Here is a 13104-nt window from a genome sequence, read left to right on the forward strand (position 1 = left end):
CCTCAGCAAGATGGAGAGAAAGTCTGGCCGGCTCTTAGGAGGGAGTGTCCAGCTGATCACTCGTGTGAGGGAACGTGGGAAAGCCCGGAAATCCGTGAGAAATACTCCATTTTAAAGTGGGCTCTCAGAGCTGACCGTTTCACGAAAGACTCTGGGCTTTGCTTTGCAAACGACTCGGGCAAGAGGAAGAAAACGCAACCGCATGGAAGTCCCTTAAAGGAAGGAGCAAATCCGCGCAGTGCCAGCCGCCCCCTTCCTGGGGCTGCAGAAGCTGCTCCTAAGATCTCCAAAGGCCAGGGAGTAGCCCAGGGAAGCCCACCCACCTCAGCAGCTCCCACCCTCACCACGGTGGGCACCCCCCAAGCACATCAGCGGGGCCTCGGCCAGAGGCTGGGTTGAGTTCCTAGCCCATGCATCCCTCGGCCCCCAGGGGTGCCGGCGTAGGGGGAGGGTGCAAGCACCCCAGGTGGCACCTTTTCAAGCTTTTAAAAGGTATCACGATGCAGGTGTGACTCTGAAGGAAAGACATAGGCAGACACAGAATGAAGGGGACATGGACAAAAGCTGTTCTGGGGGCTCCCTCCCAGGGGAGATGCCAGAACCCAGTTATTCCCGGGAGGCTGGAAACACTTGATGCAGGTTTGACAGATGGACAAATGAACAGGTGACCAAGTGAGTGATACCTAGAAAGATACCCAGATGGAGTTCCCGTCATGGCTCAGTGGTAACGAAACCAACTAGTGTCCATGAGGACACAGGTTCGATCCCTGGCCTCGCTCTGTGGGTTAAGGATCTGGCATTGCTGTGAGCTTCGGTGTAGGTTGCAGACACAGCTCAGATCCTGCATTGCTGTGGCTGTGGTGGAGGCCAGCAGCTGCAGCTCTGACTCAACCCCTAGCCTGGGAACCTCCACACGCGGAGGGTACGGCCCTAAAAAGGAAGAAGACACCCAGCAGAAAGCCGACCTTCCCAGATTCCCTCCAGCTGCTCTCCAGGGAAGCTCCCTGCGTTTAAACCCACCCACTGTCCCTTTTCCTGTTTGAAAAGCTGAGCCAACCGCCCCCTGGGTGCTGTGTTCTCTGTGAGTGAAATGAGACTGGGGCCAGAGAATCTAGAACTTAATTGTGGAGTTGGAGCTCCTGCTGAGGGCCCTGGCTCCTGGCTGACCCACCCTGGCCAGAGGCAGGGGACAGGAGGCCTGGGGCCACTGCTGCCAGTGGGAGCCTCTGGATGCTCTCCCTCTCTCTCTGCCTCCGCCTCCTCCCGGGCAGGAGGCCGATCCCTCTACCTCCTGCAACGCTGTTCCCTGCAGGCAAGGCTCCACTAAGCGCCTAAGCACCTGGGACTGGGAGGCAGCAGAGAACCCACAGACAAAAGCCCCGCCCTCCCAGGGGACCTAGGAGGGGCTGGGGCCTGGGGGAGACAGGACGCTGGGGGTGGGGGTGGCGGGGAAGAGAGTCATTCAAGGTCTGTCCCCTCTCGTTCCCATAAGCCACATCCTACCTGGTGCTACTTTCGCTTCTACTCACCTGGGCTCTTTGGGGACCACAGAACCGGGGGACTGAGGAACTTGGATGCAAAAACAATGACCTCTTTATTTTCAGCAGCTCCAACTGAAATCGGGCATTTCCTCCATCAAATAGGAGGCAACAAGCCACAACGGTCTCATTAGTACCTGGGACTTTGTCACCCACAGAAATCACAGGTGTTTTCCAGAACACCTGACGGCTCATGTCCATCTCGAACTACCATTTACCGTCATCACGACTTCAAAACTGGGGTAGTTATTGTCCTCGCTGCTAACTCTTGTTAATGTGTTACTAAAGAACTTAGTTTCAATATTTTGGTAATTTTATTGCCATGGAACTTACTTCCTTTTAATCCCATGTATTCTGTGTTATGCTGGTTATAAAAACTACATTCTGAGAAAGGTCTGTGGGCTTGTCCAGACTTGGGATGGGGGGAGTCTATGCCACAGAGAAAGCTGTGCCAGGATGGGGGGGGGGGGAGGCAGTCCTTGGAGCCGGGAAGCCCCTCCATGTGAATGAATCTGGGGGCGGCCCGTGGTGCTGACCCCCCCACGGAGCAGCAGCTGCCTCAAATCACTGACAAAGGGCCACAGGAACGAAATGAAAGCCCCAAAGCCCCTCCACGTTCAAGTGATCAATCAGAACATAAGCCTGGATGGGGTTAAGCAGCACGGATCAGAATACATTGAGAAAAACATCAGATTTTTATTGAGTGCTTTATTTTTACAGAGTGAAAATTGAATTCGTAACTGGTCCATGAGGCAGTCAATAGGGAAAAGGGCCTAAAAGCAGGGAGGAAGCAAAGTGCACCTGAACTTGAGATGTAAACGGTTCACCTTCGCAAGGGCAGCAGCCCAGACCTCGCCTCCCTGCCCATGTCCTCACCACTCCCAGCCGGGCTTGGGACCAGTCAGCCCATTTCTGCAATGCGGAGAGATCCAGAATCTCCTGGGCCCAAGTGACAGCCCCCCACTTGGGTCACACAGGGCAGAAGGGGGGTTATTAGGAGAAACCAGAAACAAGACCACCCCCCACCCCCGGCCGGCTCCCTGCCACGTCCTTCCCAGGTATGGGATGGCACTGGTGAAAGTTTCTCCTCCAAAACCACAGGGCGGTGGATTTCCTTGGGGAATTGCAACCCGGCAGTAAGGGGCCAACTCAAGACCGACCCAAGAGTGCCTTCTGCTGTCGTTAAGACCCCAGGCTCAATCACAAAACTACCACCAAATGACCAGCAATTCCACTTCGAGGTATGTGCCCAGGAGACGCGAAAGCAGGGGTCTGAACAGACCTTGGCATCCCCACGTCCACAGCAGCGCTGCTCCCCACACCGAGAGGTGGAAGCAGCCCAGGGGTGCACGATGGAAAAACAAATAGATGTAGTCCAGCCCCACAGAAAAATGACTCAGCCTTGAAAAGGAAGGAAGTTCCATGGTGGCTCAGTGGGTTGTGAACCCAACTAGTATCCATGAGGATGTGGGTTTGATCCCTGCCCTTGCTCAATGGGTTAAGGATCCAGCATTGCCATGAGCTGTGGTGTAGGTCATAGACACAGTTCAGATCTGGCACTGCCGTGGCTGTGGTGTAGGCTGGCAGCTGCAGCTCCAATTCCACCCCTAGCCTGGGAACTTCCATATGCCGCAAGTGCAGCCCTAAAAAGGAAAAAAAAAAAAAAAAAAAAAAAATGAAGGACATTGTGACACCTACTACGACATGGATGAACCCTGGGGACATGATGCCATGTGAAATATGCCTGTCACAGAAGGACAAATACTGTCTGGTTCCACTTATATGAGGTCTCCAGCATAAACAGTCAAACTCCTAGACAGAGGTAGACGGAGGTTTCCTGGGAAGGGGGGAGGGGAGGGGAGTGAGTGTTTGATGGGGACAGCGCTTCAGGCTAAGAAGATGGCAAACTTCTGGAGATGACGGTGGTGAGGGCGGCATAGCCATGTGAATGCAATTAACACCACTCAACTGCACACTTTAAAACGGGTGAGCGTATTCGTATTTCACCACCATGAATAAATCATGAAGAAAAAAAGGAGTTCCCACTGTGGCGCAGCAGAAACAATCCAACTAGGAGCCATGAGGTTTCGGGTTCAATCCCTGGCCTCGCTCAGTGGGTTAAGGATCCAGCGCTGTCATAAGCTGTGGTGTAGGTTGCAGATGCGGCCTGGATCCCACGTTGCTGTGGTTGTGGTGCAGGCCTGCGTTTGTAGCTCCAATTTGGCCCCTAGCCTGGGAACCTCCATATGCCGCAGGTGCGGCTCTAAAAAGCAAAAAAAAAAAAAAAAAAGAAGAAGAAGAAGAATAAAAATCTTTGTTGCACTAAAAAAAAGGAGTTAGCACTCAGGCTCAAGCGTGAAGAGTGAAACCACAGCTCAGACCCTTATCCGTTGATGCTGTACATTTCTGTAAAACAAATACAATAATTGCAACTACTTTTTTTTTTTTTTTTTTGGCCACAGCAACACCAGATCCGAGCCATGTCTGCAACCTACACCACAGCTCACGACAACGCTGGATCCTTAACCCATTGAGAGAGGCGAGGGATTGAACCTGCAACCTCATGGATGCTAATTGGATTCGTTTCTGCTGCACCACACGGGAACTCCTAACTGTAACTACTTTTTAAGACTGTTTCCAGAACCAGATGAGTTAAGGCAGGTCATGGGCCTGGCACAGCCGTGGGCACACACAAGGGGACTGCGATTATTAACTTCCTTATTACTAATCAGGAGCAAAATGTAAATAATGAGAAAGTGTTATTATAAGATAAAATTACCTCCAAAGCAGAGGCAGGGAGGTGATTCTCAAAGCCATCTCTCTGCTAGGGCCTGGGAGATGATATCTCTACTTCTGACGCCTCGGAAAAGTGCACGGCGCAGAAAGCTCATAAAGAATCCTTTCTGAATTAAAAGTGATCTGAATAGAAGCAGCCGCACTCGGCCTGGCTCTTCTCTAACTTTAATTTGAACTTAATTTATCTCTGAGCATCAGGAAGGGGCGTCGCGTGAGCGATGCGCCCTGCTGGAGTCAAGGCGAGCGCAACATTGCAGGAAATTATCTGCTTTTGCAAGAAAATCACCAAGGAAGGAGGGCGCCGTTATTTTAAGATCTTCGGGCTGGTGTGAGAAGAAACTAATTAAATGATTGTAATTTTCTGGGCAAATACAGGAACTGACTGCTACTGGGATGCAAAATGAGAAGGAACTTTTCCACCTCAAAAGAACATCGGAGTTTTAATTCCTTTCTCTTTTTTTTCCCAGTCCTCCAGTGAGAGCTCACATTCCAGAATGCCTGTCAAATGTTTGAAACAATACACGGAGCTTGATCGGGATCAAGAGGCGGGCACTCCGGGTGCTCTGGGAAGCGTCCCTGAGTCTTGGGGCTTAAATAGAAAGGGTTTGGCTGCTGCCCTCGCGGGCGGATTATCAGTCGCCAGTTCACGGGGACGATGGGAGCAGGTATCACTTCACAGCCCAGCAGAGCAGGTCGGGGACGGCCCGCAGCCGCGGGAACCTGCGTGGGGCGGCGGAGCATTCACCAGCCCCACCGGCCACTCGGTGGGGGGGGGGGGACCGGAAGAGCCTCGGGGACACGTTTTCATGGCACTTCTATGCCCAGACTCCAAGCTCACACCTAGGAAGAGGCTTTCAAAGTAGCTCCCCTGTGGCCTAGTGGTTAAAGGATCTGCTGTTGTCACTGCTGTGGCCTGGGTTCGATCCCGGGCCCAGGAACTTCCACACGCCATGGGGTGTAGTCTGGGAACAGACCCACACGCCTGCTCCACCTTCCAGGTGCTGCAATGGAGATCCTGCTGCGCCCACAACGAAAGCCGGAGTTCCCCTGCTTCCTGAGCTTCCAGACCTGGGAAGAAGTTAGCCAGGAGCAAGGGCCTCGGCGTCAGCTGGCTTCACAGGTCATCAGCACCCCTCTGCACTCCATAAAGCACCCCACAAACTCGGGAACTCCGAGGGTGAGGGCGAAGGGAGCCATGGGTGAGAATCCATGCATAACTCACCAAACATGAGGATGCCCTCGCAGAAGGCACTTTACTCAGCCCCCCACCCCCGGGTCTTCCCCAACTGGAAACGGCGCGGGGCTACTCGGCTTTGTGCCCACGCGCCTTCTGAACGCGCCACCTCTGCGCTCCCTGCTTTCACCCTTGGGGGGCTCAGTCTGCTCCTGACAAATCATAATAAAATAAAATGTCAGAACAACAGGAACTCTGAAAAAGGCCTACGCAAGCACTGGGCTGCATTCTAATCCGAAGGGGCGTGCAGAAGAATGAAGTTAATTTATGACCTCTTTAAAACACTCTCAGGAACCCTCATGCAACTACAAATTAAATAGCCACTTCATTAAAGCCCAAGTAGATTCGTGCCATGTGCGCGGGAGCTTTATTAACAGGGCTGTCTTTATGCCTTGGAGCCAAGCTTCCTGATGGACGGACCTGTTCTTTCTCTGCCCGGTGCGCCAGGCTTTTTAGGACCTCATGTTCCTCCCTCAGCCTTCACCCTCTCACCATGGCAACCCCCTCCTCAGCCTGGGTGACCCTGCTTCCACTTGTCCTTCAGAGCCGCTCGGTCATCACCTCCTCCAGGAAGTCCTCCCTGACCTCCCCGGGGCAGATCCTTAGGGCACCAGAATTGTGTGATGAAATCCTGTCCTGTCCCAGTGTCCCACCAGGACAGTGGCCATGACTGATTCTGCACAACCGCTGTATCCCAGCACCTAACAGACCCTCTTAGAGAGCAGCTGTTTTGAGGGCTCGTGTGAGGCCTCTTCCTACCCGAGGCTCTCAAACTTCATATGATCTCTCCAGGCATGGAGAGAACGTGGAGACCCTAGGTGGCCCTGGACATGTCACCCCCCATATGACACTGGCAGCTTGCACGCCAAGATGCACCTAGACTCCGCTCACATCTCCACTGACCGCCACCTGCCTGCAGCATTGGCTGCCCTCGCTCTCTCATCATTCTTGGTCTGGCTGCCAGGCCCAGGGTCCCCGACAGGCTGGCACAGCTGGCTTCCTGACAACAAATGTGACAGGCACTCAGGGCCGGTCACCGCATCCCTTGACCTTTGTCTGTCTCTGTCTTCCTCTGGGTGGCCTCTGGCTGCCCTCAGTGAAGGCTGCCACGACAGAGAAGTGCTTCATCTGGGCAGGTGCCCACCAGGCAAGCACTGACCAGCCACGGCTCTGCCACTGGTAAACCAGACCTCTCTCCAACCCAGTCCCCGTGGCGAACGCTGGGAGGCCCGCACGGTGTGGCCTGGGATTCTAACACATCTCACAGAAAGTTCAGCAGACTTAAATGTAAGACCCTGGAGCCACCAAGCTCGCAAGCAAGGAGCGGAGCTGTCACCACAAAACCACAGCCGTCAGATGCAGGCTACAAATCAGCTCTGCTGCCGATTCACTCAGGAACCTGAAGGGCTTCATACCAAGGCCTTTGTGGTCTCTGGATGCTGGAGGCTGGCAGCAGGCAGTGAAGCCAGGGTGGCTTCAGGAAAGGGAGGGCCTGGGGCGGGGGGCAGAGTCACATCCTGTCCCCAGGCACCCGAAACCTCTCTCTCAGACAAGAACTCTTCCCGCCTGCTGCCCGCTCCGGGCCCTTCACCAGCCCCACCCTGCACACTGCCCCTGGGGCGCTGGCTGAAAGCCAGCCCTGCCTGCTACTGCGCACTGAGCCCGTGCCGCGGCCAGGCCCGGGGCCGGCTCTGTACGTGGATTGTGCGACTCAGCTGGCACGGCTGACACACCTGCCTTGACTTCCTGCAGATCCAAACAGTGAGGCCCAGAGAGCTTAGTTGGATCTGCCCCAAATCTCAGAGCCTGGAAGAAGCAGGGCCAGGCACAAACCCAGGCGAGCGGGCTCTGACGCCCAGGCACCAATAACCACCACCCAATGCCGCCACGCTGGGCTCCTGCGCCCTGTGTTTGGGACCCATTAGCAGTGGACTTCAACCAGTTTGTTCCAAATTCTTTCCTCCGATTTCTCTCAGTGCACAGTGAGCTCACGGTCTCCTTACACGACACAGCTTCCGCTGGCCACTCCCAAACCTTGCTCAAGCGGTTCCTCCCCCAGACTGTTCCTCTCCATCTCCCACAGGCTCCCCACTCGTTCTGTAAGTCCATCCTGACACTCCTCTTCCATGCAGGCTTCCCTGATTGCCCCGCTCCTCCCTCGTACCCTAACTGTTCATATCCATCCCTTTCCCCGTGGGACTACTCCAAGCTCCACTGTGTTAAGCTCAGGGTTTGCAAAGAGACCCCCTTCTCTGCTGCTACGGGCTGAATTTCCCCCCACAAATCATATGTTTAAGTCCTAACCTCCAGGACCTCAGGATGTGCCTATACTGGGAGATACGGTTTTAAAGACGGGCATAAGGTAAAATGAGGCCCCTGGAATGGGCTCTGATTTAATATGATTTGTGTCCCTATAAGAAGAGATTAGGACACAGACACAATGAGAAGAGGCCATCTACAAGCCATAGAGAGAGGCCTCAGGAGGGACCAATCCTACCGACCCCTTGGTCTTGGACGTCCAGCCTCCAGAACTGAGAGAACATGTATTCTGTTGCTTAACTTAAGCCGTCCGGTCTGTCACTTGGTTATAACGGCCCCAGGAGGCTAATCCTCCTGCTCCCAGGGCCTTGGCATCTGACAGGTGCACTGGGTGGGACCCAATTCAAGCCTTCTGAAGCGCCACACTTCTGCTTTGGAGCTCTGGCTCTCCGGGTATAAAACAGCACAAATAGTAGGTTCCTGAAGATCCCGGAGTAGACAGCATGGAGAGGCAGGGTAGAATATTCTGCATACAACTCCCCTTGACTCCCTCAACCCTGCAGACACAGCACGGCACGGACATGGGGAAGGGGGCCAGGCGGTGCCCATGGACTGACCAACAGCGACAAAGCAAAACAAGCTGGGCCTGGCTGCAGGAAGCTCACGTGCCAGCCGTCGATGCTTCAAAGCTCAGGTTCCAGTTTTGCAAAGAGGGAAGGCGTGCAGGTGAGCTGTTCTTAAAGAAATACAAGCATGCGATTTCCCCAAAACAGTAAAAGTGGGAGAGGGCACAGCAGTGTCCCCCTGGGGGGCGTGAACCCTCGACCCCAGAAACAGAGACCCGTCCACCTCCAGATTACACCTCTATCTCTGCCAGCAGCTCGGGAGACCCAGAACCTGGAAGCCTCTGTGCACCCATTCTGGATCCATCCAACGCAGGTTGGTTTCAACGCAACCTTAATTTCACACCTAACAATTCATTTCTACAGCCAAACGGCAGACAGAAAGGCAGTGCTTAGACTTCCAAGCGAGTCCCCTTCCGTATCTCCATGGGAGCGGGAGGAAACTAAGCCTTTTGAAGGAAAACGCACGTGTCCCCAGCGCTGCAGAGCGGGGACTGTCCGGGAGCCACCTTGAAGCCTTACAATCCTTTGTCTGCAGATGCTCTAAAATACCATTCTAAAAAGTCTATCCCTCACATCAAATGCTTTTTTTAATTTTGAAAACCACCTGACATGGTAAGGCAAACACTATCTATCCGCAGAGAGCGGCTCCTACCAGCGCAAATTAGGTGAAATAAATTTTTAAAAAAGACTGCACAGCAAATCAGGCTCAAGTTAGTTTCTTTTCTGCTGTAGCTTTCAAATAAGGTGCTTTCAAGCAGAGGTGAACCAAGTGCAGAATCCTGGCTAGCATCTTTGGCCCTGCAGCAGCCAGAGGGACAGAAGTGCATTTCTGAGACACTTCACGTGCTGAGAAAATAATTCTACGCATGCGCGCAGCGCTGAGCCCGTAACGACGAGAAAAATGGTTTTACTTGGCGCTTGGTTACAGCTTTCACTCCTCTTGAGTTTTTCCCAGGCAAGTGAAACTCTTAAAGCATCACCTGCTGCCCAAGCCAAGGGATGATGGACTTTTGCAGCGAGTCTTCTCCCTGACTTCCCATTCGGAGTGGGAGGTGCTTGAGCCGGATGCCCAGCAGCATCTCTGCAGCGTCTCTCCCTGAGCTTGCCTTCTCCCCCACAGACAGGACCCAGCTAACAGGACTGAGTACTTAGGCTCCCGCCTAAGTGTCTAAGTCCTAGGCCACGCCCCGCTCTCGTCACCCTGCCCCCACTTCCCAGAGGCCAGGCGAAGGCTGGTCTCAAAGCTCCTCTCCAGATCTGCGCTCCCAACCCCCGCCCCAAAGAGAAGCCAGCACACACAGGCCCACTTCCACACCCCCCTTCCAAGCCCCCCTCTAAGCATGCCCTGCAGGCAGCTAAGAAACAGTCCCAAAGGAGTCACCCGACAGCCACGCTGGCCAAGGAGCAAAGCCAGGTGGGTTCCTCTGCCAGGCCCTGACCACCCCCCCACCCCACTGCCCCAGCCCTGAGTCCAGACCCCTCCTCAATCTCTCCAAGGAAGCTCTGCACTCTGGGGAGAGCCGGGGGGTGGGCGGGCTGGGTGCCAGTGAGTCCTGAAGGTGCTGATTCCCAGCTGGGAGGCTGGTGCCCACACACACACACCCCGCCCCCGTTTCTCTCTTTCACACACACACACACACACGAAGCTGAAATGAGTGAGCTGCGGAATGGACAGCCTGGGGGGTGGAGGGAAAGGTCTTGGTTTAGATCTTCTAGCTCCCCAGGACGGGCTGGTAATATTTATTTGTTCCTTTGAGTTACCGGTGTCCAGGCTACCTTGCAGTCCTGGTTACAGCTCAGGTACACAGTGAAGGGCGGGGGCCAGCCGCACATCTGGGGTCTGACCTCTGTCTCATGGGAACCCCCCCCACCAAGGCTCTTGGAAGGAGGGGGCACCTGCTACCTTCTGTAAAGCACCACCCCCTCAGGGCCCTGACTGCCCCCTGCTGGCCAGCAGTGCCCAAGGCGTCAGCAACACCCCTTCCCCTCCCCCCAGGGCTTCTAGTCTGACTGGAGATGGCAAAAATGACCAGAGACCAGAGACTTGGCCTCTGCGGGGGAAGCTGGGGAGGGGGGCCGGCAGGGCACTGAGCTCTGGACCAACCAGGCCCATCCAGAGGGGCCCCCAACCCTCAACACATTCATCACGCACCCATCGCAGCCCAGCAAACAGGGCTAGGCCGAGGAGGTGGGTAGAAGTGCCACCAACCCAGGTCACACCCCTGTCCTGACTAGGGGAGTGCCTGGATCCCCACTCCTCCGCTCCCAAAGGATACAGGGGCCCTGGCCCTATGCTGCTTCCTCAGAACTTGGGGGAGCAGTGGTCAAGGCTTGGGGGTCAGCCATTGGATAGTGAGAGGACATTGATGAAAGGAAGCAAAGAAGCTTCGTGTCTCTTCTCCGCTTCTCCCCTCCCCATAACCAGCACCCCCCCAAACACATCCACACAGCTGCCACCTCCCTGTACCACCGTCTCTCTCAAAAGTAGAGATGACCCACGTAGGGCTGCAGAGAGGTGACCCCCGCATGACCATGCGTCATCTGCTCAGGCAGGAACAGAGCGGGGAGGGAGGGAGGGAAGCGAGGCTTCGCTCGCCCAGGGAAGACGATGAGGGTACTCCCCTGCCCCAGGATACATCACCAAAGAGGAACAGGGGGGATCCCAGGGGATAGGGCCTATGGCGCTGGTGAAAAGAAGTGAGGCGCCGCCAGAGGACCCTAACAGAAGTGACTTTGCAGGGCAAGAGGTGTCGAACTTGCAGCTGGAGCGAGGCCAGAGTAGCGGCGGCGGTGGGGACAGGGCAAGGAGTGCAGGGAGTTCGCCGCCGCGGTCCGATGCGCGGCGCAAAGCCCAGCTTGGTAGGTAAGCAGATCCCTGCGCTTCCAGTGCGTCCGGTCTCGGGTCCTCGAGGGACCTGTGGGTCACACTACGGGAATCAGGGAGCAGGGGTCCCAGAATCAAGGGTCCCAGAATCGGACGCCGGGCTGACCGGGGAAGTCCTGGAACCCGTGGCGATGCCACAAGCGGGGTTCCGGGTAGACCAGGGCGGAGAGGGTCCGGGGGCCCAAAATCCCAAAGCAAATCTGAGTGGACCAAGTGGAGTCTGAAGGCGGCCGAGGTGCAACACCAAGGCGGGAGGGGTCCTAAAGGGCCTCGAGGCTCCCCAAGGTGGCCGGGGTACCGAAGCCTCTGGTTGGGCCCCCCAACCTGAGATCTAGAGGCCAGTGGGGGCGCCCCTGAGGTGGCTCAGGATCCCGGAAATCGGTGGAAATATCCCCGGAGGGGAAGCAGGTTGCTCACATATCTGGGTACCTCTTCCCAAGTAACCGGTGGCCACGGGCCAGTAGGGGCGCCGCCGAGGTGACTCGCGTCCCCAAGTCTCCAAGAATCCCAAGGGTGACCGCAGGGCCGTCCGGAAGTGGGGGCTCCGAGGTGTCCCGGGCAGGGCCCGCGGGGGGCGCGCGGAGGTCACTTACGCTGCTGTTCTCGCCCGTCCAGTGCACCATCGCCTGGTTGTGCGTCGCGTCCCCCTTGAGCACGAACGACGTGCTGATGAGCGAGACCTGCGCCCGCGAAGCCGATCCGGCCACCGGCGCCGCCCGCGCCCAGCGCCCCTGGCTCGCGGCGGGGGCGCCGTCCTCGCCAGGTCCCGGAGCCGGACCGGGACCCTGGGCGCCGGGCTCCGCGCCGCGCGCCTGCTGGTCTTCGCCGTCGCCGTGCAGCGCGCGCCCCGCGGGCGGGCTCGGCGGCGCCCGAGTCAGCAGGGCACGGGGACCCAGGCGCCCGGGCTCAAGGGAGCGCCCCGCCGCCCCGCAGGCGGCCAGCAGCAGCAGCAGCAGCACCAGGAGCGGCCGCGAGCGCGGCGAGCGCAGGGAGCGCGGCGGCGGCGGCGGCGCCCCGGGGCTCAGGGCTCGGGCGGCGGAGCCCGGGCCCTTCGGGGAGCGCAGGGGTCCCCGGTGCGCCATGGTCGCCAAGGGGCGGCGGCAGGGCTGGCGGCGGGGCGGCGCGGGCGAGGGAGACCGCGGCCGGGAGAGCGGAGGGCGCTGGGGAGCGCGAGCGAGAGCGCAGAGAAAGGAGCCGGCGAGGGGAGGGAGCCGGCGGGAGGAGGGGACTCGCCGCTCCGCCGCCGCCAACCCGCGCAGCCGAGGGCGCACCGCCACCTGCCGGCCGGCCCTGCGCCCTCCCGAGCGGGCGCCAGACGCTCAGGAACGAGGAGCCGAGGTCCAGGAGCGCGCCCCCACCTTCCAGGGTCACAGGCCACAGACCGCTTCTCTTCCCTTCCCTGCCCCGAACCTCCTCCTTCCGTCCTCCCCGCCCTCCGGCCTTCCTTCCGCTCCTTCTTCCTGTGTTACTGAGCACCTGCTCTGGGCCGGCCAAGAGCCAGCGCTGGGGACGCAGGGGTGAACGCAGCCAGGCGCTGTTCCCACGGCTCAGAGTCTGAGGAGGGAGACAGACCACACCCAAGTGGGGGCAGCCATGGACAGAATCACCCCAAAGAGCCAGAATGAAGCCAGACTCTACGTGGGGAGCTGTTCTCCTGTAGGGGCTCTGAAGGGTTAACAGTGGAGCCAGAGCCTAGAACCTTGGAGATAGAAAGAGACCTTCCAGGCAGCTAGAGGGCTCTGCCAAGGCCCTAAAGCAGCTTCCAGA

At 57.2% G+C, this 13104-nt stretch overlaps 1 protein-coding gene across 4 annotated transcripts in view; it reads right to left on the reverse strand.

Annotated features, from left to right (window-relative positions):
- Positions 1-12503, reverse strand: part of SORCS2 (sortilin related VPS10 domain containing receptor 2) — a 507916-nt gene extending 495413 nt beyond the window's left edge. For 2 of the 4 annotated variants that reach the window (XM_021100959.1, XM_021100958.1), the window contains exon 1: positions 11931-12499. In XM_021100959.1, coding sequence (XP_020956618.1) covers positions 11931-12419 — 489 coding nt within the window. In that variant the 5' untranslated portion in view covers positions 12420-12499. Of the gene's footprint in view, positions 1-11930 lie in introns of all 4 variants that reach the window. The other 2 variants (XM_021100960.1, XM_021100957.1) reach the window with 2 other exon arrangements.

Source organism: Sus scrofa, chromosome 8 (assembly GCF_000003025.6).
Source record: "Sus scrofa isolate TJ Tabasco breed Duroc chromosome 8, Sscrofa11.1, whole genome shotgun sequence".
NCBI lineage: Eukaryota > Metazoa > Chordata > Mammalia > Artiodactyla > Suidae > Sus > Sus scrofa.